The sequence below is a fragment of the Caretta caretta genome, chromosome 10, assembly GCF_965140235.1.
Source record: "Caretta caretta isolate rCarCar2 chromosome 10, rCarCar1.hap1, whole genome shotgun sequence".
Lineage (NCBI taxonomy): Eukaryota > Metazoa > Chordata > Testudines > Cheloniidae > Caretta > Caretta caretta.
Window position 1 is genome coordinate 66,404,057 of NC_134215.1, and position 26,834 is coordinate 66,430,890.

General features: G+C 43.0%; 1 protein-coding gene across 1 annotated transcript; it reads left to right on the forward strand.

The window, feature by feature from the left end:
* The first annotated feature begins 13,520 nt into the window (after positions 1–13,520).
* HDC (histidine decarboxylase) lies at positions 13,521–25,613 on the forward strand. The gene is made up of 12 exons (XM_048867873.2): positions 13,521–13,674; positions 15,480–15,652; positions 16,190–16,303; positions 17,754–17,876; positions 19,016–19,150; positions 19,996–20,139; positions 20,401–20,467; positions 21,365–21,527; positions 21,628–21,718; positions 23,220–23,318; positions 24,376–24,477; positions 24,677–25,613. The coding sequence occupies exons 1-12, from the start codon at positions 13,647–13,649 to the stop codon at positions 25,421–25,423; spliced, it is 1,986 nt and encodes a 661-aa protein (XP_048723830.2). The 5' UTR covers positions 13,521–13,646; the 3' UTR covers positions 25,424–25,613.
* The last annotated feature ends 1,221 nt before the right edge of the window (positions 25,614–26,834 follow it).

Here is a 26,834-nt window from a genome sequence, read left to right on the forward strand (position 1 = left end):
CACAGTTGATACTGTGTCTCACTCCATTTCTACAGCAGTGGTCATGCATAGAACATCCTTACTCCAGCTGTCTGAGTTCCCAAGAGAGGTCCAAAACAAGATCAAGGTCCTCCCCTTTGATGGATTAAAACTTTTCCTGGAAAGCACCGACAAAGCCTTGCAGAATTCCAGGGCCCCTGGAGATCCCCTCAAGCAAGCAAATGAAAGTTTAGCAGATTGCATCCTGCTCCATTTTCAGGATTTCAGAGACCCATAGTGCTGCCCAGAAAGAAGCCAAGGTTTCAAAGAAATAGAACACCCTCTTCATCTTCATACACCACTCAGCCTTCATCATCATCAAAACAGTTTTGATGGATAGGTCAAGAGTCTGGAACAACCCGACACCACTGAGCTGCATCTATACAATTCTACCTGTCCCGTCCCCCCCCCCCCCCGGCCACACACACACCTTTGGAGGCCCTCTCTCCCACTTTCAATCCACATGAGAGCCGTTTACATCAGACAAATGAGTGTTGGAAGTTATACGATTGAGTGGTTACATCAATTTTACCTTCCTCTCCCCTCCACCCCCCAACCCGCCTCTCTTCTCCATCCCTTTTCAGGGACCCTCTCACAAGCACTTGCTAAAACAGGAAATAGACTCCCTTTTACACTTAGGAGGCACAAAACCAGTTCCACATCAACACAGGGGCAGGGTTTTTACTCCAAGTATTTTCAGGTTCCCCAAAAATGGGGGAGTGGAGACCGATTCTAGATCTAAGACTACTAAACAACTTCATGTAAACACAAAAATTCAGGATGGTGATTCTTGCAGCTATAATTCCATCATTGGAACCAAAGGATTGGTTCTCAGCCCTCAGCCTTCAGGATGCTATTTTTATGTCACGATTCAGCCTATGCACTTTGGTTTCTAGTCAGTCAAGTTCTAGTATCAGGTGCTTCCTTTTGGCCTTTCTTTGCCATGCAGGTGTTCTCCAGAGTACTAGCAGTGGTCGCTCTTGATCTTTGACAACTGGCTATTCAAGGGCTGGTTTTAAAACAATGTTCTCTCCACAATAAAGACAGCAATGGTTCTGTTCTGCAGGCTAGGTCTGCAGCTCAACATCAAGAAATTTACTTTGAGCCCGCTGCAAAGGATAGAGTTCCTAGGGGCCAGCTTAGATGAATATCAGCCAGAGCTTACCTTCCCATGGACAGCCCTCATGACATAAACAAACAAAACTCTCAAAAATTCAGATCAGTCCACAGACATCAACAAGAAATTTCCTTCAGCTACTCAGACACATTGCAGCTTGTACCTTTGTGATGCAACATGACAAGTTATGACTTTGATGTTTCCAGGACTGGTTCAGGATGTTTTATACTGTGAACAGACACAGCCTGAACAAGCAGGTGTCAGACCCTTGTCAAGTACGAGACTCTCTCAATTGGTGGAAAGACCCAGACGCTTGTTTGGGTGTTCCATTTATCCAACCCTCCCCAATCATAACAACAAATGCATCTTTGGTGGGTTGGGGAGCACACTTAGGGATCAACACCATTCAGGGAAAACAGTCTGCCCATGAAGCATATTTGCACATCAGCTTCTTGCGGCTGACGGCAGTCAGGAATGCCTGTATCCAATTCCTGCCACTAATCAGGAACAGATCCCCATAAAGAGTGCAACAAACAACGTAGCCTGCATGTTCTATATCAAGCAGTGAAGGTCTGGGAGAGAGGAGATCCCCTTCTCATTGTGCCAAAGTGGTGAGGTATGGAACTGGTACATAGGCTGCTGGAATTAGGATGCAGTTGTCTGTCTCCCAGGAGTACAAAAGACAATCGCCGATGACCTCATCAGGCACTTGTCCCAGGACGATGAATGGGATTCCGAGACTCTCAATCACATTTTCCTGAGTTGGGGAGTTCCAGAAGTGGATCTCTTTGCCATCATTACCAAAAGGAAGTGCAAATGGTTTTGCATAAGAGAGGATTTGGGCCTTCACTCACTGGAAGATGTTTTCCTGGTTCCATCAGGGTTCACTTGGCGATTATAACAGCTTTTCATTCCCTGGTTGAGGGATTCTCATTGCTTGCTCGTCCCACCACAATGAGATTCATTAAGGGGCTGAGGAACTTTTCTTCTCATATTATAGAACCCATCCATGATTTAAACTTCATACTCAAGAGTCTGATGAAACCCCCTTTCGAACACATAGCTACCTATTCCCTTCTTCACCTAGCCAAGAAAACAACTTTCTTGATGGCCATTCCTTCTGCTTGAAAAGTTGGGGAAATGGGAGTTTTAATGGTGGACCCTCCCTCTATGGTGGTTTTTTAAGGACACAGTCTCATTACAGCCACATCCTAAATGACTACCTAGAGTATTGTCTGAATTTCATATCAGTCAAGTCATCCATCTCCCAGTTTTCTTCCTGAAACCACATCAGAGCAAGGAAGATGCTACCTTCTATATCCTGGATGTCAGGAGGGCACTAGCCTTTTATTTGGACAGAAATAAATCATTTAGAAAATTTTCAAGACTGTTCATGTCAATTGCTGGCTAGTCCAAAAGGTCCACAATCTGCACCCAGAGACTCCAGATGGATTTCTGGATGTATTATTTCTTGTTATGGATCTGCCAATTTACAGCCTCCTCTGAGGATTTTAGCCCATTCCATGGTGTCTCTCTCTTCCTCTACAGCATTACTCAAATGTTCCCGTTGTTGAAGTCTGCAAGGTTGCAACTTGGTCTTCGATGCATATATTCTCCCAGTGCTACATGGTGGTTCATTCTTCTAGAACAGATGCTGTTCTTGGAAAAGCAGTTTTGTCTTCAGTATTGGACTCAACTCTAAAGCTCCCTCCTCCTGTTGAGGATATTGCTCAGAAGTCACCTGAGTGGAGCACCCATAGGTACACTACTCGAAGAAGGAGAGTTTGCTCACCTTGCACAGTAACTGGAGTTCTTCAAGAAGTGTCCACCTATGGATGCGCCATAGTTTCTTCCATGGGACTTTGCGGTGGAGAAGAAACTGAGGGTCATTTGCCTGTGCAGCCCTATATGTCCTCAGTGCTGGGCATGAGGATGTGTAGGATGCATGCATGAGCCAAAGGGGCACTACTATCGGTAATCTCTGATCAGAGGCTCATGGAGTGTAAGCACACTTGAAGTGAAAATTCTGAAGCGGAGCACCCATAGGGACACCCACCTCAAAGAACTCCGGTTACTGCACAAGGTGAGTAACCTCTCCTTCCTGGCTCTGTTCCATGTCATGTTTTGTTCTTGGTACTTGTTGATCAGGATTGTAGATACCGCTAGCAGGCTAGGAGAATTGTGGGAGGAGAGGTTAAACTCCCACAATTCCCATGGGGGTACAGTAGGCCCCATGACAGCACCATTTCAATACTGTTCTATGAACATGGAGATTCATTTTTGTACTATGTATTTGCTGTGTTTTAACATACATTTCCATTTCTTGTTGGAAAAACAAATAAAAGGTTATCAGATCATGTCAAAACACGATCCTGGTCTTCCAAATCTTGCTTATTCTGCAGGGTGAATTCCATCAAATAACAATGAGCTCCTATTAAAAAAACAACCTATAACAAAACAAAAACAAAACCACTTCTCCTTTCTTGCAGGAAAGGTAGAATTTTAAAGGGACCAGACTGTTCATTAATCTTCTGTGTGTGCTATGTAACTTAATAAGGATGAGATTTCCAACTTTGCATGTATCACAGAAATCTGGTTGGCTGCTGCGGGGCCAGTTTTAGCACAGTTGTCATCAAATTCAGTACATAATGAATCAAGATGGCAATCAGCAGTGCAGAGCCATTGCTTGGAGCCTGTTTGGTCCACCACTGGAGGTTCCAGAGAGCTCAGGAGAATCTTGTTCCCTGACAGACGACTCTCTTGGTGGTTTGATAGGACTTCATAAAATTATTTTCTGCAACATAGTATCCACAAACTCAGACAGAAGGCATTATCTGGGTGGTAGATAATCTGGTAATCCAGGCTCAACCACTCCTGTTGTGAGGAAATTCCTTATATTTTTTGTGGATAAGATTGATCAGACTAAGGATGAGTTGACTGCTGTTGTACCAGAGCAAGGTTTTGGGGAGATAAAGGCCTTATCTTCCCAACTAGAATGTCAATTAGCAGTGCTCATAAAAGTACTGGAGGTGTTGAGACAATTTTTTGCTCCTCACCCCCTTCCTGTCTTGTGAAGGCTAGTGGGGAAGTAACTTAGTGCTGTGCTGGTGGAGATTGTCAACATCTTTCTTAGAGAGGGCAAGACTCCCTTTTGTTTTGAAGGAAGTCTTAGTAAAGCCTCTGCTCACAAAATCATTGCTTGATGTTAAGAATCTGGCTAATTCTTTTTTGAATGTCTTCTGCATATTCCCACTCATGGGATGCACCATCTTAGACAGTGGAACTTTCTCATAGCATTCCCCTTTAAAGCGCTCTCACGCCCTTCCTACCCCTCTCTTCATTGTTTCGAATGTTCTGAGGGCGAGGCTAGAATAGGGGGCATGGTGCTCTTTGCTGACTCAGTTCCTTCCAACCATAGCAGCAGATGGACACAAACCTCTCTGGATCCCTTGCTTAGTAGTATTTTAGCTTAGTAAAGTTACGGTTTATTATTTTGTTTAGCCTTAGGTTAAGTTACCTTAGTAGTTTAGAAAAGTTACTGAGAGATCATTAGTTTCATTTACCAGTTCCATGGTGGATCCAAAGTTGAAGAGACTTGGTTTTAAAAGGTGTGCATCTTCTCCAGAGGTCTTCCTGGCATTGAATGCTCATCCTAGATGCCTAGTTTGTCTTGGTGAGAGCCACTCTCCTTTGAGATGCTCTGACTGCAGCACCTTCACCTTCCAAGCACACACAGAATAGCAGAACAGGCTACAATCTTTATTCCTTCTAGAAGCTTGGGGTGCAAAGCTTCCTGGATCCAGCACCACTAAAGGATCTGATCTTAAGGAAAAAAGGCCAGTATTGGCTTCAGATACTTCTGAGTCTAAGAAAAAGACTGTTTTGTAAAAGGTACGAGTCTCAGCTCCAGGATCCATTCCCAAGTCACTGGATCAGACTTTTAAGCACTTACCACTGAAGCCTGTGTCAGCCTCTAAGGTAAGAGCCAAACCATGATAGAAGTCATTGGGTCTGACTCTCTCAGTTCTGAAGAAGACGATACTGCAGGACGAGATGGCTCTGATTGCTGAAATTAAATCATAATTGGGAGACTCCTTGGATCTGTCAGAAGAGGAGCAGAGACTAATGGATCCTAAACCAAAGACTAAAGTTTTAGAGTGGGATTTATCTCACAAGATTACTCCCTTGTTCAGAGGACCAACATAAGTTGGTGAATGCTTTAATAACTGAAAGCCAGACAATGTCAAAATGTGCACTCAGAGCTTCTTTCATTGTTTCAGGTTTGGCAGTGAGGGCAACACCTCTGTTATGTTACTCTATAGACATGTATCACTGAAGTCTTCTCCTCTTCCTCCTGAAATGAAATCTAAAATAGAGAATCTTCCCGTTGAAAGCCAATGGGCTATTTAGTAAGATGGTGCATGAAATATTGGAAAAGATTAAACATGATCCAGAGCAAGATCTTTGGGTCTCTTTCAACCTTATGAAAGAGGAATCCCTGGATCATTTTTTAGCTACCATACAGAGTTTTATTCTCCATCTTTATTGTCTTACTATGTCCAGAAAAAACAACCACAACAGTAATCACCTTCTTCTTTCAACCTTAGCCTCAAGTGAGAGCAAAGTATTATTCAGCTTCAGTTTCTCTTCTAAATGTCAGGCCTCAAGTTTGAAATAAGATCAAGACCTTCAGACTAATCGGCAATGAACTTTCCTCCCCATCCTTTGGAAACTGGCTTTCCTGTTTCATCAGCCCATGAAATTTATTGCATTGGACTAATGGATTCTAGAGATGATAGAAAAAGGCAATCCCATTCAGTTCAAAATCCTTCCTTCTCTCAACCCTTTCCTATTCTGGGACTTCTGTTATGAAAGCATGTTAAGATCAGAAATTCCAGTCTCTGGTACAGTTAGGAGCAATGGCAGAGGTATTATGGGAGTTCATGAATTAGAGCTTTTATTCCAGATATTTCCTGATACCAAAGAAAGATGGAGGTCTTTGTACAATATTGGACTTGAGCAAGCTTATATCACAAAGTTCCGTTTCCAAATGTTGACATTAGCATTTAGTAATTGCCTGCCTTTCAACCTAGATTTGTTTGCAGCTTAGAATCTAAAGGATGCATATTTCTATGATATTGTATCATTGCAAATATCTCTGTCACAGTGGGGCAAGATCATTTCCGTTCTAATGCCCACAGGAGTGTATTTTAGACCACTTTGAATTTTTGTTTACTCTTATCAAGATGATTGATTCCTCAAAGACTCATTGAAAGAACGCTTAAGCTTATCTTAATAAGACTAAAGAATTTTGAAAGTCCCTTAGACTTTTTTTGGTACACTGACAACTACAAAAGTCATGCTCTTTCTTCACAGTCATGCACTATGTGGGATATAGGATTGAATCTAACACTCGACCAGAACATTGACTACCTCTTTTGTGTTGAGAGATGTAAGGCTTCCACGTGGAGCTCTAGTCATACTTTTACAAAACACTATTCCCAAGACTTCCAACCCTATTAAATTAGGACTCCCAAGTCCCACCATCTGTTCATGGAATACCACTTGCCAAACTATCCTGAGTAGGACTATGCCAAGGACTATCAAAGAAGAACTGCGGTTCTTCAAAGTGGACTCTGCATAAACACACTCCCTGCTTACCTTTCCCTCTTCTTCGCAGGTCTTTAAAATCGTCTGAGGAAGCAGTGGAAACATCTGAGAACTTGGAAAAAAGGGATAGGAGGGGCATGTGAGCACTCTAACAGGACGGTTCTACCATCTAAACTGCACTGGCCAGCGCATCCCATGAGTGTCAGAGTCCATCTTGAAGAACTCCAGTTACAAGTAACTTCTATTTCTCACCCTTTATTGCATGTTCCATTTTTCAGTCAGATTGCTGAAATGGGATGTGCAAGAAAATGCTCAATATCTAGATTCCTCTGATCTCCTTGACCTTTGTCAATTTGATTATAGACTTGGCTTCAGCACAGATTACTATAGTCACATTGGTCTTCTCTCTTCCTGGTCAGGACTCAGAAACAGGTTGTATGTGCTTATATGCCATACTGTCACATCATCTTGTTCCATCCCACCGTCAGTTTCACGGGCCAGTCAGAGCTGCTCTATGTGCTGATGGACAGCTTATATTTTCCATTTAAATATTGTTTTTAAAAATTCTCATATTTTACCCACTCCATGACCTTGGTGGAATTAGTCCTGAATTTCAGCTGAGCAAGGGAGAGAAGACTAAGGTCAAATTAATTGCAACAGTGCAGACCCACTCTGGTGTCACTAACTGTCTTCAACAGAAAGATTACACATGTCTGAGGAAGGAAGGGACACTGTGAAATCTTTGTTCTTCGCGATGTTGTATGAAAAAAGGCACCCAACTTCCTCTTCAGATCCTCGTTTGAATTTGTAGAGCTGGCAGTTAGAAAAAGAATGTTGTATACTCAGAAAATTTGTCCTGGAAATCATTCTGAGACAGTAAATATGGATTGCCATGATGCTATTTTTACAAGAATTATTTTCAAGAGCAGTACTGAACTTTAATTGGTGCTTAATTGACATATAGGACTGTGTGTGGAGCCTGTGCACTGGGTAAAAACTATTTTTAACATGAAATTGGACAGAATGTGACATTTTCATGTCTCTTTGGAATTTGTAGCTGATACAGTATCAGTAAAAAATATAGAAACCCAGCAATAGAGTGAAATGTTACCTGTTGATTAGGCACTGCTCCAATTGAACTGTTTCACAATCAAAATAACGTCCATGTCCTTGCATCTTGCAAAACTTAAATACAGTTTAATCATTGTAAACGCCTAGAAATGATAACAAATTCAGCTCTAGCCTGTAAAGTGATAGTGGAAACATTCGTGTCCATATGGAGGGTTTCCCAAGGCTTTGGCAACACAGACCTATTTAGCAAATAACTAAAAAAAAAAAAAAAAAAAAAAAGGCTTTTCTATTCACACTGCTTCCTGTGAGCAAATATTCCATCCTTCTTGGTCTATAACCAAATCAGTTTGAGTGCAAGGTAACTAACAGAGAATTGTTGTTTACTGCAGGTAATATTTGCCATGTGTGCATTTCATTATCATCTATCTAACTTATAGCCCTCCTGAATAAGACCTACTATTTGTTCTTTCCTACACTGAATGAAAAATGCTTGTTCACATGGTGTCATTTTGGAGTGAGAGACGTAAGATAAATGTCATGCGAAACATTTATTACGTGTAGCCTAGGTCCGAAAACATGTTGGAGTAAAATATTGCTCTATGTTTGTTGTTCCATGTTGAAATCATAAATGTAATCAGCAGCCCACTTTATTAAAGAAACTTGTTGGAGGCTTATAATAAGATCTGGAATCAGAGAAAATTAACACACTGCCTTTACATGGTTTTAAAACCTTTTAAAATATTTGGAAAGGTTTTATAAGTGTGTGGATCTGAATAGTAATACGTAGCTCTTATATGGTGTTTTTTCGTCGGTAGGTCTCAAAGCACCTCATGCTATTTAATGTTTTTAGTCTCTCAATACCCCAGGGAGGTGGGGAAATATTAGTCTCCCCATTTTACAGATGGGGATCTGAGACACGGAGAGGCTGCTAAGTGGTATGCCTACAGGAAGTCTGTGGGAGAGCAAAGAATTGAACCCAGATCTCAGGTTATTACCGCAACTATTGGACCATCTTGCTGTCTGTATTACAAATAAAGGAATACATACAGTCTCTTGGAAATGTGCCCATAATTCAATCACATAAGTGAAATGACTGCTGTTCGTTTGTTACACTAGACTCCTGAGGCCCCAGTAAGGGATCAGGGACCCCTTGTGCTAGAAACTGTACAGACATATACCCCTTTGTCATTAGTTTTCAGTAGTACATACTGGAAATAAGGAATAAATCCTTTTAGAGCCAGATGCTTTAAGCATGGGTGTGTTATGGGATCAGGTAGCCCCTTTCTCTCCTTGAGATTCATGGTGAGGAAGCAGCTATTGGAGATGCTGAGAGCATTGGGGTGCCTGCTAGCACTACCAGCAGCATTTAGTGCCCCAGAGGAGGCTCATCTAAGTGGGGTCAGGGCATGATTATCTGCTCTGCTCACCAGCAAAGCAGTTGCAGAGCTCGTAGCTACCACAGAAATACCTCAGGTTAGATCTGGTGTGGAACAGGCTGGCTTAGGGCTGAGAGAGGTGGTGGGCTGTGAATTCTCTGCATCGTTCCCCCGTTCCCATTAAAGATGTGGACGTTCCTTACATAAATACTGAGTCTGGATCCTCTGAGGGAAGTTCTGGGGGCAGCCAGCAAGTGGTGGTTGCCCTGGTGGCACAGAATCAATGGAGATGTGCTACCATAGAGGGGGTCAATAGGAGGCAGTGCAGAGTCACAGAGACTCCATAGAATTAGAGTGACCCTTTTCGCCAGCAGTTCCACAGGATCTGTGGATTTTGTGATCTGTCTCCCCTGTTCATTCTCCTGAAGGGCAAGTTCCCAGCCCATATTCCAAGGGGACAATCTGAAGGACTCTCTGTGAGAAGAAACTCAATGTGTTTCCTTGTCAGTTACCTGGGTTATTCCCATGCATGCAATCCAAAGAATCTTGGACTATCCTCGGAGCTTGATTAATCTGCATTATAATTCTCTGTTACTCAGGCTGTTCTGTCCAGAGCAAAGAGAAATGAAGTTCTTGTAGCATTCCCCAGATTCTAGTTGTGAGAGTTTGTGTGTGTTTGTTTGTTTGCTAAAGGCTCTTTCACAAGCTAATAGCAGATAAATACATTTCTGGCATATTTTTATATGGTGCTTTCATGCTTTTGGTGTGAATGCCTTTGTATCAATGTTCCTTCCTTCACGATATCAATATCTTGATTGTATCATTATTTCTCAGAGCAACTTTGTCATATCTCCAAAACTGCTGTTCCTTATCAAATATCTACTGGAGGCAGAGGCTCTGAGAGATACCCAGAGTTGTTATGCTGTAGGCTGCTTGAGGGGAAACTAACTTGAAACTTCTCTTTATTCCAAAGTGTCCAGGCTGCCATTTAGTACATCCACTATGCAGGCATGAAAGGCAAGCTTCTTTGAAACCCAGTCCTCAGCCTTTTTCATCTTTCACTATGGGACTATTCCCTTTTGACAAATACAATTTTAAGTAAGATTCTAGGTATAGTCCAGGACTGCTTAGTGATAGTGTGGAACAGCAAGCACTCCCGGAGAGCAAAGACTTTGCAGTCAACATTAAAATACAATGGGAAATACACTAGCGGCAAAGGCAGGCCAGGAGGTGTTCTGATCCATAAAGTTGGAAGGGGTGAGTCTCTTGAGAGCAATCTCATGGGCTGATTACAGTTCCAAATTAAGGCAGAGGTGTGCTTGATGGGATGCTGGGGACACTACACCAAGCAAAAGTGCTCAAGCACATCACACCTGGGAAGGGCAAGAACAGATATACAGCATGCTCCCAGCTCAGCTCTCTAGGGGCTGTCTGGTCCATGGGGTGGGCATGAGAATGAAATATAACCTAGTCCTATCTGGCTACCATTTGGAAAAGTAGATTATCCAGGAAGGGAATCATCACTGTACAGCATCGATGTTTCCAGTTCTACAGTTACAATCACGTATATCTCCTTTCCCTGCAACAGCAGAAGGCAGATTACTTGCATATAGGGTGAGATTTGCTCCTAAACTAGAGCGACTGGGCTCAGTGCAGGGATCTCCACGGGGATAGAGTATCAGAGTCAAGGTTCCTGTAGACAAAGTGAGGTACATGTAAGAGCCATCCTTATTCATCCTTTCCAACATTGTCTCAGAAAATATTGTTCAAGTCTGAGTCAAACTGTGCTAAGGCTATAACTGTGGAATGGCAGGGAAGAGCAAGAAGCTTGACAGATTCATAGATTCCGAAGCCAGAAGGAACCACTATGATCATCCAGTCTGACCTCCTTTATAACACAGGCCATAGAACATCCCCAAAATATTGCTAGAGCAGATCTTTTAGAAAAATATCCAATCTTCATTTAAAAATTGTCAATAATGGAGCATCCACCATGATCCTTGGTAAACTGTTCCAGTGGTTAATTATTCTCCCTGTTAAAATTTTATGCCTTATGTGACAGAGTAGGGAGTGGGGAGTTTTGACCTGGGAATGTTGATACTGTCTGCATTGGTGTTGGATGGTGGTGGGATATCAGGGTGTGACTTCACTTGAGGGATGATGTGTGAGCACGTATCCTGGAGCCCAGGAGAGGGTTGGAGCCAGGTGACACCTTCTGCCAGGGAAACTGGACAAAGGCTGGAGGAGGAGCTGGGCGATGTGGCTGGGCGAGACTGCTGGAGGGGATTTCAGTTTGGAGCTGGCTGGGGAAAAGGAGGGAGGCCCAGAACCAGGGTCTGGGCTCCCTACCCCCCAAGGTGGGCCTGACTGAGGGGTCCTGGTTTCCGTACCTACAAGCTCTGTTCTGGACTGTGTTGTCTAATAAACCTGGCTGAGAGTCATGGTGAATCACAGGAAGTGGGGAGTGCTACCAGTTGTCACGGAGTGTGGGGGAGTCAGGGCCCTGCACCCTCCACTTCCTGCCATTCACCGTGAATCTCAGCCAACCACTAAAACAGAAGGTTTATTAGACGACAGAAACACAGTCCAAAACAGAGCTTATTTCCTGTCTGATTTTGGCTAGCTTCAACTTCCAGCCATTGGATCATGTTGTACCTTTCTCAGTTGGACTGAAGAGCCCATTATTAAATGTTTGTTCCCCCTGGTAGGTTCTAACAGACTGTAATCAAGTCACCACTTAATCTTCTCCTTGTTAAATTAAATAGATTGAGCTCCTTGCGTCTATTACTATAAAGGCAAGGTTTCAAAATCCTTTAACCATTCTCATGACAATGATGTGTGGATTTCTTATTTTATTCTGTGCTTCCACCCTCTGGTATCTTTTGTGAGTGATCTTCAAGGTTGGTGGAAAGTGCAGGGTTGACAGCCCTGGAGATCAGAGCCTTCTATTAGTCTGTAGAAATGGCAGACCTGACAGCAGCTGTATGAGCTTCCTGCCACTCCACCCTGCCAATGTGCCTCAGCCCTGTTTTGGAGAGACCAGCTCTAGGCAGGAGAAGGTAGGAAGAGCAGCTGGATCTCCAAGGACCACACCATCCCTGGCCACTGTGCTGGGTCTGCCAGCAAAGCTGCTGGCTGTGCTGATGGCTTTTTGTAAATGTAGATGCTTACCACTTAGAACTCAGTGGAGAACCCCTCCATTAGCACATATGTATTGAACAGGGGTTCCTATAGGCACGCACCAAGGAGCTATAATTCCACCCCTTCAGTGCTTAACACACAAACTACCCAATTTGAATTAAAACAGTAATTCTGTTAGCTGCCAGTAAGTAGCAGGCTCTTATCCTCCATGGGTCCAGCCTTTACCAGGATGCAGAATTTCATGCACTACACCAATATATGGCCCTGAGGTCACTAGATCGCTATCTGTAATGATTTTGGTCCCTACTGGCCTCAGCCCGGTTCAGCCTCTATAATCCACTGTCACAGCACTCCCTCCTCTCCCCCAACCCCCTCCGAGACATCCAGTCCCTTCTCACATTTATTATTTGTCAGTATTACCAACCCCAGCCATTCACAAACCATGAGGCAGGCCACCCAAAATCATGAGATTGTGAAAGGAAGGTAAGTAGGAAGGTTGGGGTCTTTTCATTTCTTTTCTCATTGTTGAGGCTTTAGGGTACACTTGGGTCAGATTTTCAAACTTTTCTTTCCAGCTGTGAGCATTAATAAAATTTTTTCCCCCCAAAAGAAAACTGAGACTCTCACATCACCTCATGCCTCCAGGAGCTTTAAGAAAAATACCAAATATTTCAAGGCTTGCAAGAGTTGGCAACGCTGCTTCTGGCTATTGGGCTACTATGCAATTGTCTGCTGCAGCCCATCAAAGACTGGCCTAGCCCATGATGTAACATGCTAAGCTTTAACAATACTAGGCTGGGTAGGAAAGTAAGTGCCACTGAGACTGTTCCCAATGGGCACAGACAACGTGGAAAGGATTCGGTCTGCTTTTATTTATCCCCATGCTGTGCTGGGCTGCTTTTGATACCATCCTTGTCACCCCCATCCTCACCCAAATTGTAAATTGTGTGTCTGGTTTATTTCATGGGGAGTGATTTACTCTGTGGCTGTTGACAGAGACTGAACACCAGCTGCATTCCCAATAGTAAAAAGAGTTAATGCAGAAACAAATCATCTGGAGGAAATTATCTTAGACATCAAAAGAGTGCAGGGAAAACACACATGCACTCTGAGAATCACAGTGGGGAGGAGTTAGATACATAGTTCCCACTACGTTAACTTGCCTACGCTAACTGAATGCGTGGGTCTGGCAGATAAAAAGAGGTATAAAGGCTGAAGGATGAGCAGCCAGCAGTGAAGGAGGACAGCGCTGCCTGCAGCCAAGTGAAGATTCACAGCCCAGATTGGAGGGGGTGACTTTGGAAGGAGCCATCATGGAACCAGGGGAATACAGACAGAGAGGTGAGTGAGGCAGATCTTCCTGCGGGCCTCTTCAGGCTATCAAAGTGGGTGGCATTTTCTTGCAGGGAGGAGAACTGTTGTGGGCTCAGAGTGGTGCATGGCAGTCCAGGTGGGTTCTGTGGAATATCCCCCCCCAAAGATGAGTTTCAGAGGATGGCTCTGATGTCAGTTCATTTCCTTGCCGTTATAAATAAAATGGTAATGGTCTGTAGTCCTGCAGTCTAGAATAACCTTATGGGAGAGGGTTGTGTTATGTACCGTGGACCAACTGCCAGCCAGATTGACACCCCTGAAACCCTGCTGATGTCAGTGTGGTTGCAGAGATGTAAATCAGGGCACAGCTCAGGCCCATTAAAACATGTCATATAGTTTAAAAGTCTGGCACACTCCATGTCTGATGCAGGAAGGTGAGAGTGTCTAGCAAGTGGAGAAGGAGCCCAGAGACATGATTGCTGTCAGAGAGTGATGGGATAGTGCCTGACCAGCACACAGAGAGAGAGGACTATGAAAGGATTGAGCATGATCTTTATTTCTCTGAAACACACCATTTCAGACAATTTCAGTTGAGGTTGAGACTATCTGAATAGCCATCAGTGATTAGACCGTGCACCAAGATACAAGGCACTTGAGAAATACCGTCTGTTACTTAACACAACATAGCGATCTTTCTCTGTGAATTCAGAGCTTTTTACAGATATGCTATAAGGGCTCTAGGCCACTTTACAGATGGGACATGGAAGCACAGAGAAGTTAAATGTCTGACCCATTGACAGAGCTGGGACCAGAACCCAGGTCTCCTGGCTCTGGGCTCCCTGCCTTTTCCAGAGAAAAGGCTCTTTTCCTTCATGAGGAATATTCAGAAGCCCTCTGCCTTCGGGAGGCTGTTTCACAAATTTCAGAGTAACAGTAAATTTCAGAGTAACAGCCGTGTTAGTCTGTATTCGCAAAAAGAAAAGGAGGACTTGTGGCACCTTAGAGACTAAATAAATTGGTTAGTCTCTAAGGTGCCACAAGTCCTCCTTTTCTGTTTCACAAATGCATCTCAACTGTGGTGTGCACTATGTGTGTTCTTAGGGGAACAGGAGAGTAAAGGTCCACAAGGCTGTTATAAGTGTAGCAATTGAAACTATTACCATGGAGTCTAGTGATCTTGTATTATATGGGCAAGGAAACAAGTATATTGCCAAGACAATGCTATCAAGGGGGGTTCTTCCTGGGGGCAGAGAGAGTCTTAAGCAAACTCTTAAGGCACTAGCCAAAGTCAGATTCTGAGGAGAGAGGCATTTTTAACTAAATTCTAACAATCTGTACTGGAAACCCTGGGGCTACTTTAAAATGATCATGAAAAGAAGCGACTGCCAAGCACAGAGGTCTGTAGTGTAGGTTTCAATGTAGTTGGCATTTTAAGCATTTTACAGACATCAGTGGATTTCCTTTGTCTTCCTGACCTGCTCTTGAGTTAGGGGAGTTGATACCAAGGCACTTTAGAGTTTCCAGCCACTGTACATGGGGGGGATGCACGCCACTGAATCCGTTGAAAGCCAAAGCCCATCACTCAGGATTTGCCGTCACTGGGTCACTCCCAGGAGATGTGTGAGATCCAGTACAAGAAGCAGGTGACTTACATGGGGAAAACATGGCTCTTTTAATGTACTCAGTTGAGTTTTCCAAGCCTTGATGGCTCTTGTATTCAGTACTGCAGCTATGCATTGAGCAGTTTGATAACATGCAAAGAGCGTGCGTGAATTGCTGTGTGCTGTTGTTCCTATGGCCTGACTTCAAAGGGCACATCCTGCTTCTTCCAGGGAAAGAAATGGTGGATTACATTTGCCAGTATCTGAGCAACGTGAGAGAGAGACGGGTGACTCCAGATGTGCAGCCTGGTTACATGAGAGCCCAGCTGCCAGACAGTGCCCCTGTAGAGCCAGACAGCTGGGACAACATCTTCGGAGACATTGAGAAGATTATTATGCCTGGGGTAAGAACTAGAGTAGAACCGGAATCAGGAAAGTGTCATTACCATCCAGTGTGAATATCTGCACCCTGGGAATGAGTAGCTCATAGTGAACTCTACTTAATTAACTAGCACAGGCATTCTAACAGGGGAGAAGATCCATGGGATTACAATTCAATAATGGTGAAATCAACAAGTCACTGTTGCAGCAAACTCCACAAAATACAATTATAAGCCTCCCTGAATAATCTGATGTAATAAAAATAAAGTAACTGTCATGGATGGTTGCCAGAGGACCATTATTTCCTGTTTGAAAATATGTGGCTGTATGTTTAATTTAGATAAACTCCAAACTAAGCCAGAAGTATTTATCTAGTTACCGCATATTACAATCTTTTGACAGTGCTCTTTTGCTGTTGATGTTACTTTTCAAACTTGCTGTTATCAGATCTTCAACGGGGAGCTGTGAGCCTTTCCCATCACATTGTGTTAATTTGTATGGCTGGTTCAGATTTCTCTGACATTGTTCTGGATATAATTTCTCTGTATCCTCTGATCTAGGTTGTCCATTGGCAGAGTCCACATATGCACGCCTACTTTCCAGCTCTTACCTCCTGGCCTTCCCTGCTGGGGGACATGCTGGCTGATGCTATTAACTGTTTGGGATTCACATGGGTAAATGTTGATTTTATATAGTTTTGAAATGCTGTTCCTTGGTCTGTATTGTGCAGAAGTCAAGACCGGATGATCATAACGGTGTCTTTTGGCTTTAAAATTTACGAATCAATAAATTAACGTATTTAGTTCAAACCATTTTAAGCTGTTTGCACAACTAAAGTATAAAACTGCTTTAAAAAAAAGAATCTCCAATATTTAGATGCAACAATTTCCATGAATGGTGGCAAGAGCAAGAATGATACACCACTAAGGGCTTGTGCACGTATAGAGTTGTTCCTGATTAACTGTTCCTAAATGACTCCATATGTGGATACTCTTAATCTGGAACAAGAGTAGGGTTGCTAACTTTGGTTGGACGTGTTCCTGGAGGTTTCCTCACATGACAATCTTTAATTAAAGAAAAGGAGTACTTGTGGCACCTTAGAGACTAACCAATTTATTTGAGCATAAGCTTTCGTGAGCTACAGCTCACTTCGAAGTGAGCTGTAGCTCACGAAAGCGTATGCTCAAATAAATTGGTTAGTCTCTAAGGTGCCACAAGTACTCCTTTTTATTTTTGCAAATACAGACTAACACGGCTGTTACTCTGAAACCTTTAATTAAAGATTAATCTTTAATTCCTGGAGACTCCAGGACAATCCTGGAGGGTTGGCACCCATAAAAGCCTTGTGCTTATTTAGCTTAACCCAACCGGGGCTAAGCTAAACTACTTTAATGTGTGCTAACCTGCAAGTATAGACAAGCCCTAAGAGGCAAAATGTCAAAAATCAACCATTAGGAAGGCACCTAGTCCCGCTTCCTGTTCCTCTTTGCTCTTGATATGGAAGTAGCATAGTAACCTCTACTAGCAGTCCCTGTCAATTCCCTTGGGCTTATGTTGTTTTAGACAAGGACAGTGGGAGTTTGGAGATTTCCCTTTCTCAGCATGGAGGCTCATGTTCCAAAAGTGGTCAAAGTTATTGTGTGTATTGCAGTAGTGATGAGATCAGGGCCCCATTGTGCTAGATGCTGTCCAACGCGTTTGCAATCTAAACAGACAAGACAGACAAAGGGTGGGAGAAAGGAAATGTTATTAAACGTATTTTATAGATGAGGAACTTGCCTAAGGTCATAGAGAGAGTCTCTGGCGGATGTGGAATTGAATCCAGATCTCCTGAGTCCCAGCCTAGTGTCTTAACCATAGACCATTGCTTCTCTCTCAGAAGTGTCAGTAACTTCTTTTGGGGTATATGGGATATCCTGCCATTTCCCCTGGACATGAATGTCACCTCAGCAATCCACGCCTTGTCAAATCCAAACTAGCCTACTGTAATTGATATTTTAAAACCTGTAGTACTGTCACTTAAGGAAAGCCTAGGGTATGAGGTTTACTAACAGAAGGTTAGTATCAGAAGGTTTACTATCAGAGGGATTAAAACAGACTGAGTTTATTTGTTCCAATCTCTAGGCCTCCAGTCCAGCCTGTACAGAACTGGAAATGAATGTAATGGATTGGCTGGCGAAAATGCTGGGCCTTCCAGATCCGTTCTTGCACCATCACCCAGACAGCCAGGGAGGAGGAGTATTACAGGTAGGAGAGCTCAGTGGGTGTTCTGCAGAATCGATTTGCACACTTCAGAATGGCTATTCCATTGCTCAAACAAAACTCCCTTTAGAAGTCGGTGGAAGTTTTTACCTGTGGTAAAGTTTCCAGGAGTCCTGTGTCTAATTCTGGGTGCCATATTTTAGGAAAGATGTAGATAAATGGGAGAGAGTCCAAGGAAAGCAACAAAAGTGATAAAAAGTTTAGAAAACCTGACCCATGAGGAAAGGTTAAAAAAACCCTCGGCATGTTTGTCTAAAGAAAAGAAGACTGAGAGGGAACCTAATAAGTCTTCAAATATGTGAAGTGCTGTTATAAAGAGGATAGTGATCGGTTGTTCTCCATGTCCACTGAAGATAGGACCAAAGGCAGTGGGCTTAATCTGCGGCAAGGGAGATTTAGGGTATATATTAGGAGAAACGTTTAAACTTTAAACTGGTTAAGTTCCGTAATTTTAAAATCCAATTTTTATGTAGAACCATTGCAGAATGGGTCCCTGAGTTACAAATAGGAGCTATTTCTCTTGGGACCTGTGTTATTGCTAAATGAGGCCAACATAACTTTTCCTTCTGATTTCCTCATTTCACATCATCCTTGTATGCTCCAAAATTATGTAAAACCACCTGGGGATAGAGGACACTTCTCTAGCAACCTTTCTTCACGCTAGTAACCCTGTCCCATTTACTTTGTACTTTGAATGTGTAAGAATTTCAGGATCAGGCCCTGCATTTTAAACTGCTTCCATAAGCCCTCCTCCAATGCCCACTGCGAAAAACTTCCACTGACTTCAGTGGGCCTTGATCAGGCCCATAATTTCTGTGGATTATACTACTTTATAGCCAAAGGAAAATGTACAGTACTTTCTTCTTGTTAATGCTCTCCTGCTCATTCAAAGCACACACCATTTAAAATGCATCACTTTCTGATGCCGGCCCACAGAGACCAGCAGCACGATGGAGAAGATCAGTGGGGTTCCCCTGCACATGAAATAACTTGTGACAGAAATAAAATAGGGGGTGGATAAGATGATTGCTTCAGTGACTATAGCAAATCCATGACAAACTAACAAGAAAGGAGGAAAACGCATCTGGATGTTCTACAATTAATAAGCAGCTGTTTCTTTGCAGAGCACTGTTAGTGAATCAACTTTGATTGCTCTGCTAGCAGCGAGAAAAAACAAAATTCTGGAAATGAAGGTTTCGGAGACAGATACTGAAGAATCCACACTGAACTCCCGTCTTGTTGCTTATGCATCTAATCAGGTAGGTTCCCATTGTTATGAATAAAAAAATTAGTTCCTGTGTTATCAGATTGAATAATAACACTTTGCAATTTTATATCAGTAGTCAAAGTACTGTCCTGCTGTGAATGAACCCTGAGGTGGGCGGTGTTAGTCCCATTTTACAGAGGGGGAAACTGAGTCACAGCAAAGTGAAGTGCCTTTCTTAAGGCCACAGAGATCCCCATTCACCTGACTCCCACTCCTGTACTTAGTCCTTCTTCCTTCCCACTATTGGCCAAACCTCCCATGTGCTCCATCCAGAGCACAGCACCTGAGAGATCATCTGTTTCCCCAGGACATACATATTGCCATAGCATAGATGCTCAAGCTGGATCTCCCTCACTATAAATGAGAGGGATGTTCTTGGTAAGGGCCCCCTGTTTTTGGAAATTCCTCTTCTCCCTTGGTTCATCTGTGCCCAGATTTGCTATCCTCTCAGGCACACCGCAAAGCCCATTTCTGTTCTCTCCTTCCTACGTCTCCAGAGGAGGGAATAGAGTGAGGGAGCTGTATTTCTAGGCAGTCCTTTCAGGATCTGAAGTTAAGCAAGAGGTGCACACCTTACAGCATGGATCCCTACCACTTCGTTTTAGAAATATTAATAAATAACTGGAGCATGCAACTTCCATGAAATAACTGTTAATTACCCAATGGTTCAACGGAACTTACAAGACTGAATAGTAAAACACAATAATTTAGGGTTTATTAACTTAAATTATTACCGTTATTGCATCTCTAACTTTTGTTGTTGTCCTCTCCTTTCTAATGCCCACAACTTGCTGGGCTTGTGTAGGTTCACACTTTCTTCATTTACTGTTCTTTTAGGCTCATTCCTCAGTTGAAAAGGCTGGTTTGATTGCTCTTGTGAAGATGAAATTTCTGCCTGTGGATGAGAACTTTGCCCTCCGAGGTGAAACCCTGAAGAAAGCCATTGAAGAAGACAGAAACCAAGGCCTAGTGCCTGTCTTTGTAAGTTCTGCTTTCGGGTACTGACATATTGGTGTATTATTATTGTCCATTTAAAAATGTGTCTGAATCACTTTGCTACTATGGTAAACAATAATGAATTCAAGGTAGAAATACATGTGAATAATTTACACTTTGGTCTATTCAAATAAGAAGGTACAATTTCCATTCTGACTGAATTCTTAGCCTGATTAGTTCTTGAATGTGTGGGTCAAAAAAGATTAATTAAATATCCCATCTTGACAAGCCTTTGCTTTCTTCCAGGTTTGTGCGACGTTGGGTACAACTGGTGTCTGCGCTTTTGACAGTCTATCAGAGCTGGGTCCAATTTGTAAGAATCTCTTTAACCATAAGATCATATACAGGCAGTAAAGGGAGGCAAGTGTAGGATTTTTTGTGGAGCCAAGAGCAAACAGGAAACCACTATTCAGCTGACCTTTTAAGGCCTAATCCAAAGACCTTTGGAGTCAGTGGGCATCTCTTCATTAATGTCTGCGATATTTGAATTAAGCCATTAAAATATGTCCTGTTCCAAATGCATGAAATTCACCCACTAGCAGAGGTTCCATGGATGCCCCAATACCAAAGAATCACAGGAGTTCTGCCCTGTGAGGAACAGTGACAGAATGGGTGTGCACGAGTACCCCACAACCTCTGCAGGAGGTGGAATTGGTCTTTGTCCATGCTCCATTTACACCAGTCTAGAAAAGGTTTTGAAAGTAGGGGCTGGCAGGACATCATTGTGGTCACCAGGTCTATGTTTCAAAGGAGTGGGAAGTGATTGTGAATCCTACTCCAACCCAGGTTTTGACGAGTGGGTGCAGAGAGCCTCGGGTGCTGCTGCTTACACTGCATTGGTTGGGTGGGGATTCCATTCTGCTGCGATCCCCCGACTCTGGCTTTGTCCTGGGGATGTGATGAGGAATTTCACTCACTATCAATACAGATGACAGGACCTCAAACTTTAAGAGGCTGCCTTACAGAGTGGGGAGGATTAGCCAAAGTTCTGTCGTGGAGTAGAGATGGGCCCATCCAGATCCGATCTTTTCCAGTGGATCCAGGTGTTTGATGCAGAAACATCTTTGAGACGGACTGGTCTGTCTTGCTTCCAAACTCTTTTCTCTTGTGTCCTAAACAAAATTTAAACCGACTTCTCCAGAATGGAGAAGCTACGTGTTAACCTACTGAGCCACCATGACCTCCCACAGAACATTTTCTATTTCTCCAGGTGCCGCTGCGGGACTCTGGCTTCATATTGATGCTGCCTATGCCGGAACCGCATTTCTCTGCCCTGAATTTCGATTATTTTTGGATGGCATTGAATATGCAGATTCTTTTACTTTCAATCCTTCCAAATGGATGATGGTTCACTTTGACTGCACTGCATTCTGGTGAGTAGAGCAAAACAAGCAAAGGGAACTAACATACAAATTGCAAGGTCTTCCTCTACGGAATTTTTTTACTAAGCACAATTCATTCTATTATTGGTAGGGTCAAAGACAAATACAAATTGCAGCAAACCTTCAGTGTTAATCCCCTCTACCTCAGACATGCCAATTCGGGGGCTGCTATTGATTTCATGGTAAGTGGCTATCTGAACCAATACTTGACATTTCCTACAAAATGTTTGAACAGAAATTGCCAGATTCCTAATACTCCTGGAGCTTGTTTCATGTGATGATAAGAATATCTCTAATGCAGAGTATAGAAACAATCATAGTGAAGTGTAAATACAGTTTAAATCGGGGAGCGTAACATGAGCTCTGGCAGTAAGCCTGCACTGAGAGTAAAATTACACAGAAACTCTTCTAGATCAAATATAGAAGCGATAAATGTAGATGCTAGTTAGGATAATCAAACATCACCTGGATATTACAATCTTCTGTTGCCCTGGAAATTTTTTGTCTGTGTGCACTGAGATATTGAGCCAGATCCTCAGTTGATGCAAAGCTCCATTAACTTAACTGGAGCTACATTGAGTGACATCAGCTGAGGATCTAGCCCACTGCCTCAACCTGAAAAAGGTCACTTCCATGTAATGTATTGTCAGAACAGTTCCAGTGGATGGGGTTCTTACATGTTTGCGGGGCTTATTCTGTTTATCTTATTCCTACTCTAAACTACAACAATTATTCTGATACATGACATAGTTATGGGAAAACATGTAAACAATGGAAATTCCTTGATTTGAAACAGCAGTAAAAGAATAAAATATGTTAAATCTTCATTGGGCTGTAAATACAGCTGGTGGTGGTGGTGGGGAGCTAAGAAGCAAATCATTTCAGATCTAGCTAACTAAATCTGAATACCATGTTGCAAAATAATATTCTATCAGACCAGTGTTTCAGCTATGTGCTCATCAAGGTCCTGAAAAAGGCAATTGTTTTCTTTCTTGGTATAGGTATAGCTTATTTCTTTAATTAGCATACATTGCTCCCTCTGGTGGTTAATTTGGACCGATGTAGTTTTGTGGATTCTTTGACATAGTTTCTTTCTTTCTTTCTATTTTTTTTTTAAATGTAGTTTGGTCCCCCTGTTAGTTGGCTGCCATTGCTTTTTCTAATTTTTCTAGTCTCATTTGTCTCATTCATCCTTTAGGCCCTGATTTGGGCCCTGTCCCTCTTCAGGACAGCAGCTAAGCACATGGACAAGTCAATAGGACTTAAAGTTAAGCATTGCTGTCCTCAACTGCGATGGACTAATCATATTAAGTGTTTTCCTGAATTAGGTCTTTAATCAGTGTATACCGCCCTCTGCACTGTGAACTGGAATAATAAAAATTAGTGATCTTTTACAAAAAGTTAGACACTTCTAGTGCACCAACCGCTGTAATATCTGAGTGAAGTCGCCAAAATAGAATGGTTTTTCAGAACACCTGGGAAAATAACTACACAGAATCTTCCTTTAATGAGTGTTTGTTATGCCAATTTCCTCAGTCTTTTTTACACAGGTCAAACTCCTTGTTTGAGTATGGGTTACTCAGCTGGGAAGAGGGATGCAGGACCACACTCTATTATGCTGAAGTGGGACTCTCTTTAATATTGTTTTTTCAGCTTGTTGATGTGCTGTTGTTTTGTTCACAGCACTGGCAAATTCCACTGAGTCGTCGGTTTCGCTCTTTGAAGCTCTGGTTTGTGATTCGTTCCTTTGGGGTGAAAAAGCTTCAAGCCCATGTCAGACATGTATGTGAATTAGCAGGACAAGTGTTAACATATTGATATTATTTTTCAGCATCTGAGTCCATTGAACACAGTTCTGAGTCTGAGTAGCAGAGATCCTCTTGCACCTGAAGTTTCATAGAATCATAGAATCATAGAATATAAGGGTTGGAAGGGACCCCAGAAGGTCATCTAGTCCAACCCCCTGCTCAAAGCAGGACCAATTCCCAGTTAAATCATCCCAGCCAGGGCTTTGTCAAGCCTGACCTTGTAAGTTTGTATAGATCTGAATGCTATTGAAAAATGTATGCTGCTTTTAGCCTGTTTGAGGTCTTGACTCTGTAGTTCCTAGGGAGGCAAAATTCTCATTGGATTTGCTAGGAGTTTTGCCTAAGTAGGGTTACAGGATTGGGCATACAGACAAAATCTTTTTTTCAATCCTCCACAAACACAAAGCGCTGTCCGTGGGGAAGTGGGTGAGCTATGGAGAGGCCTGGCAAGCGGATCCAACACCCACCCTGTACTCCACAAAGCAGGACACTACAGAGGCTTTCTGTGGAACAATGTGTGGGTAGCTCTGGAAGTAGGCAAGGGGGGGCTTCATGGTCAGTGTGTCTACAAATCCAGAGGCCTAAACCTCAGAGTATAAGTACAGGAAGCCGCAGTATGATATAGCATCAGGGAGTGTCTCTACTGGTGATCCACAGCCCAGAAGCATGGAGACAGATTCCATGCTCCAGTGTTCCTCCAGAAAACCCCAGCCAAGCTCAGCTGTTCTAGTTTTGTACACATATCCAAAGGGTTCATCTGTAAGAGTCTGATCCACAACCCATCAAAGTCACAGTCTTTCCATTGACTTCAATGGGTTGTGGATCAGGCTGTGAATGATCAGGCCAGATATTCTGGCAACTGAATGAAATCTTTATTACTATGCAAATCTGAGAACCTCAGTGTGTGGGGTTGTGTGGGGTTGTGGTTGGGGAGGGGAGTTGGATTTATTTATCTACTTCATTTTGCATCTTATGCATTGTTTGTTATTCACGAGAAATAACCACTTTAAAAAAAAACATTTAAATTACAGGGCACTGAGATGGCCAAATACTTTGAATCTTTGGTCAGAAGTGATCCCCTCTTTGAAATTCCTGCCAAGAGACACCTCGGACTGGTTGTATTTCGTTTAAAGGTAAAGATGATGATTATTTGTATTAATTCTGGAATGAATCAGCAGTAGCCAGCATCATGTCTCCCAGCTTGATTGCTATGGGTAAGGATTATATGAAGGAATGTAACAAGATCACTGGCAATTGTTACAGACTGTTGTAGATCTCTAATCTGCAAAGTCCACTGTAATATACATTTCTTCTTATATATTTTTAAAACAGGGTCCTAACTGGTTGACAGAAAAGGTCTTGAAAGAACTGAGTAAATCTGGCAGCCTCTTCCTGATTCCAGCTACCATTCATGACAAGTTCATCATCCGCTTCACTGTAACGTCTCAGTTCACAACCAGAGAGGACATTCTGCGAGACTGGCACATCATCCAACAAACTGCAGCCCAAATCATTGGCCAGCATTACATGCTGCATCCCAGCAACTCTGCTGATGGGGCCAAAATCCCCAACATAATAAGTAACCCCAGTCCTATTGCTGATCACGGTACTTCTCCGTCTCACACGGAGGTAGGAGAACACAAAGTGTCTTTCAGAAAGATAATAGTGCAGCCTAAAAAGGTAGCAGTCAGTCCCACTACATGTGTGGTCAGTCAACACCTGGAAGCCCAAGTGGACCCTCTGGATGACTGCTTTCCAGAAGATGTCCCAGACGTCACCAAACATAAATTATCCTCTTTCCTATTCAGCTACTTATCTGTACAAGACAAGAAAAAGACAGCCCGCTCCCTCAGCTGCAACAGTGTGCCAACCGTCAACCACCTGAAGGCAGCAGCCTCTGAGAAAAATGGTTCTCACCCCTGTGATAAAATTCTTTCCAAGCTGCCCAAAGAGGTCATGATGCTCAAAAAAAGTGCCTTCAGAAAACTGATCAAGTTCTACAGTGTCCCTAGCTTTCCCGAATGCAGCATTCAGTGTGGCATTCAGCTGCCTTGCTGTCCTCTGCAAGCAATTGTTTAACAAGGGAAATAGATTGGCCTCCCCAGGTGGAAGAGAACCAAAGTTTGCTTATTCATATGCAATATTACCTGTTATCCATGTTTGATTTAGAAACAATATGAATGATCATTAAGAAAAGTCCTGTGCTTGTACTGAAGCAAAAACACAGTGTGTATTTATTGATTAAAATGAAATAAACCTCTTAAACTTGTTCTGTGAAGCTCCTCCTTCCAGACTGATGTGGGGTTTGAATTAGATTTTGGATTGTTAATTTCTGCTTTGCCAGAAGCCTGTTCATAGCTAGCAATCTGGATTCCTTGCTGGTTTAAACAAGGAGCAGTCCCACTGGCTTCAGTGGGAATGCATGTGGTGCAGCTCAGCTCTGAATTTGGACCATTTAGTCTCGTGGCTTGATTTTGATTAAAACGTTATTGGGACTGATTCGGACCTGTGGGAGCAGGGGATGCTAACAGCTCCTCCACACTGTGCCAGAGGGAGGAGTTCACTCATGCTGCCCTTCCCAGGAGGGGCTGCCAGACAAAGGCAGCTTCAAGTCAGGGAGGGCTTTGCAGGAGCCCTGCCTGCATACCTATTCAATCAATTATAGGCCCTCAGGGTAGTGGGGGTGGTGGGCAACCTACACCATGGCAAACCCTGCTCCAGGCAAATGTACCACTGCTGGGCACCTGGAACATGTGCCAGCACAACCTAGGCAGGGACTCTGGCTCAGTAACAGAGCCAGTGCTAGGCATAAGTAGAACCCTGCCAATCCGTGGATATCTGGTTTATATCTGCAGATATCCGCATCCGGCTGTGGATATCCATGGATCATTTTTGCGGAGCACAGCCCAAATGCAGATACAAATTTGTTTCCGCACAGGGCTCTAGGAATAAGCAGACTAAGCAATTGCTTAGGGCCCCCAGCAGCTCCCTATTAATTATTTGTATGTGTTGTGTGGGGGGGGCAGGGATGGGGCAAAAATATTCCTGCCTAAGGGCTCCCAATAAGCTAGCACCAGCTCTGGTCAGTAAGACCAAATTTTGCCTGAGTTACCCCCATGCAGCACCAGTGGGGTCAAACTTCCCCCCGGGGGTAAATTGGGCTGTACAGATATAAACAAGGGCAGAGTTTGGCCTATTAATCCTGTCCCGTGTTTCTCTCATACTGTTTGTCTGGCTTTTTAACCCTAGCAGAACCTAAACACATCCCAAGAACATGTTTCATTATGGAGACCCTAGCAGGCCACACAGCCCTATAGATGCTCCACTGTAACTCTGGCAAGGAAAATTCTTGTGAATTATTATAAAAATCAGTGCTTTTTAGAACATTTATTATTTGGCGCATTAAAAATACTTTAAAGCGAGAACACCTCTGCTACAATGGAGAAAAACGAATGAGACCATCTAATCCAAGGTTCTGAGAGCAGATAAG

Excerpts from the sequence above, each read along its gene's own strand:
- HDC (XM_048867873.2), top strand. The coding sequence starts at position 13,647 with ATGGAACCAGGGGAATACAGACAGAGAG. Across the intron at positions 13,675-15,479 it reads AGGGGAATACAGACAGAGAG|GGAAAGAAATGGTGGATTAC; the intron begins GTGAGTGAGGCA and ends TGCTTCTTCCAG. Across the intron at positions 15,653-16,189 it reads AGAAGATTATTATGCCTGGG|GTTGTCCATTGGCAGAGTCC; the intron begins GTAAGAACTAGA and ends CCTCTGATCTAG.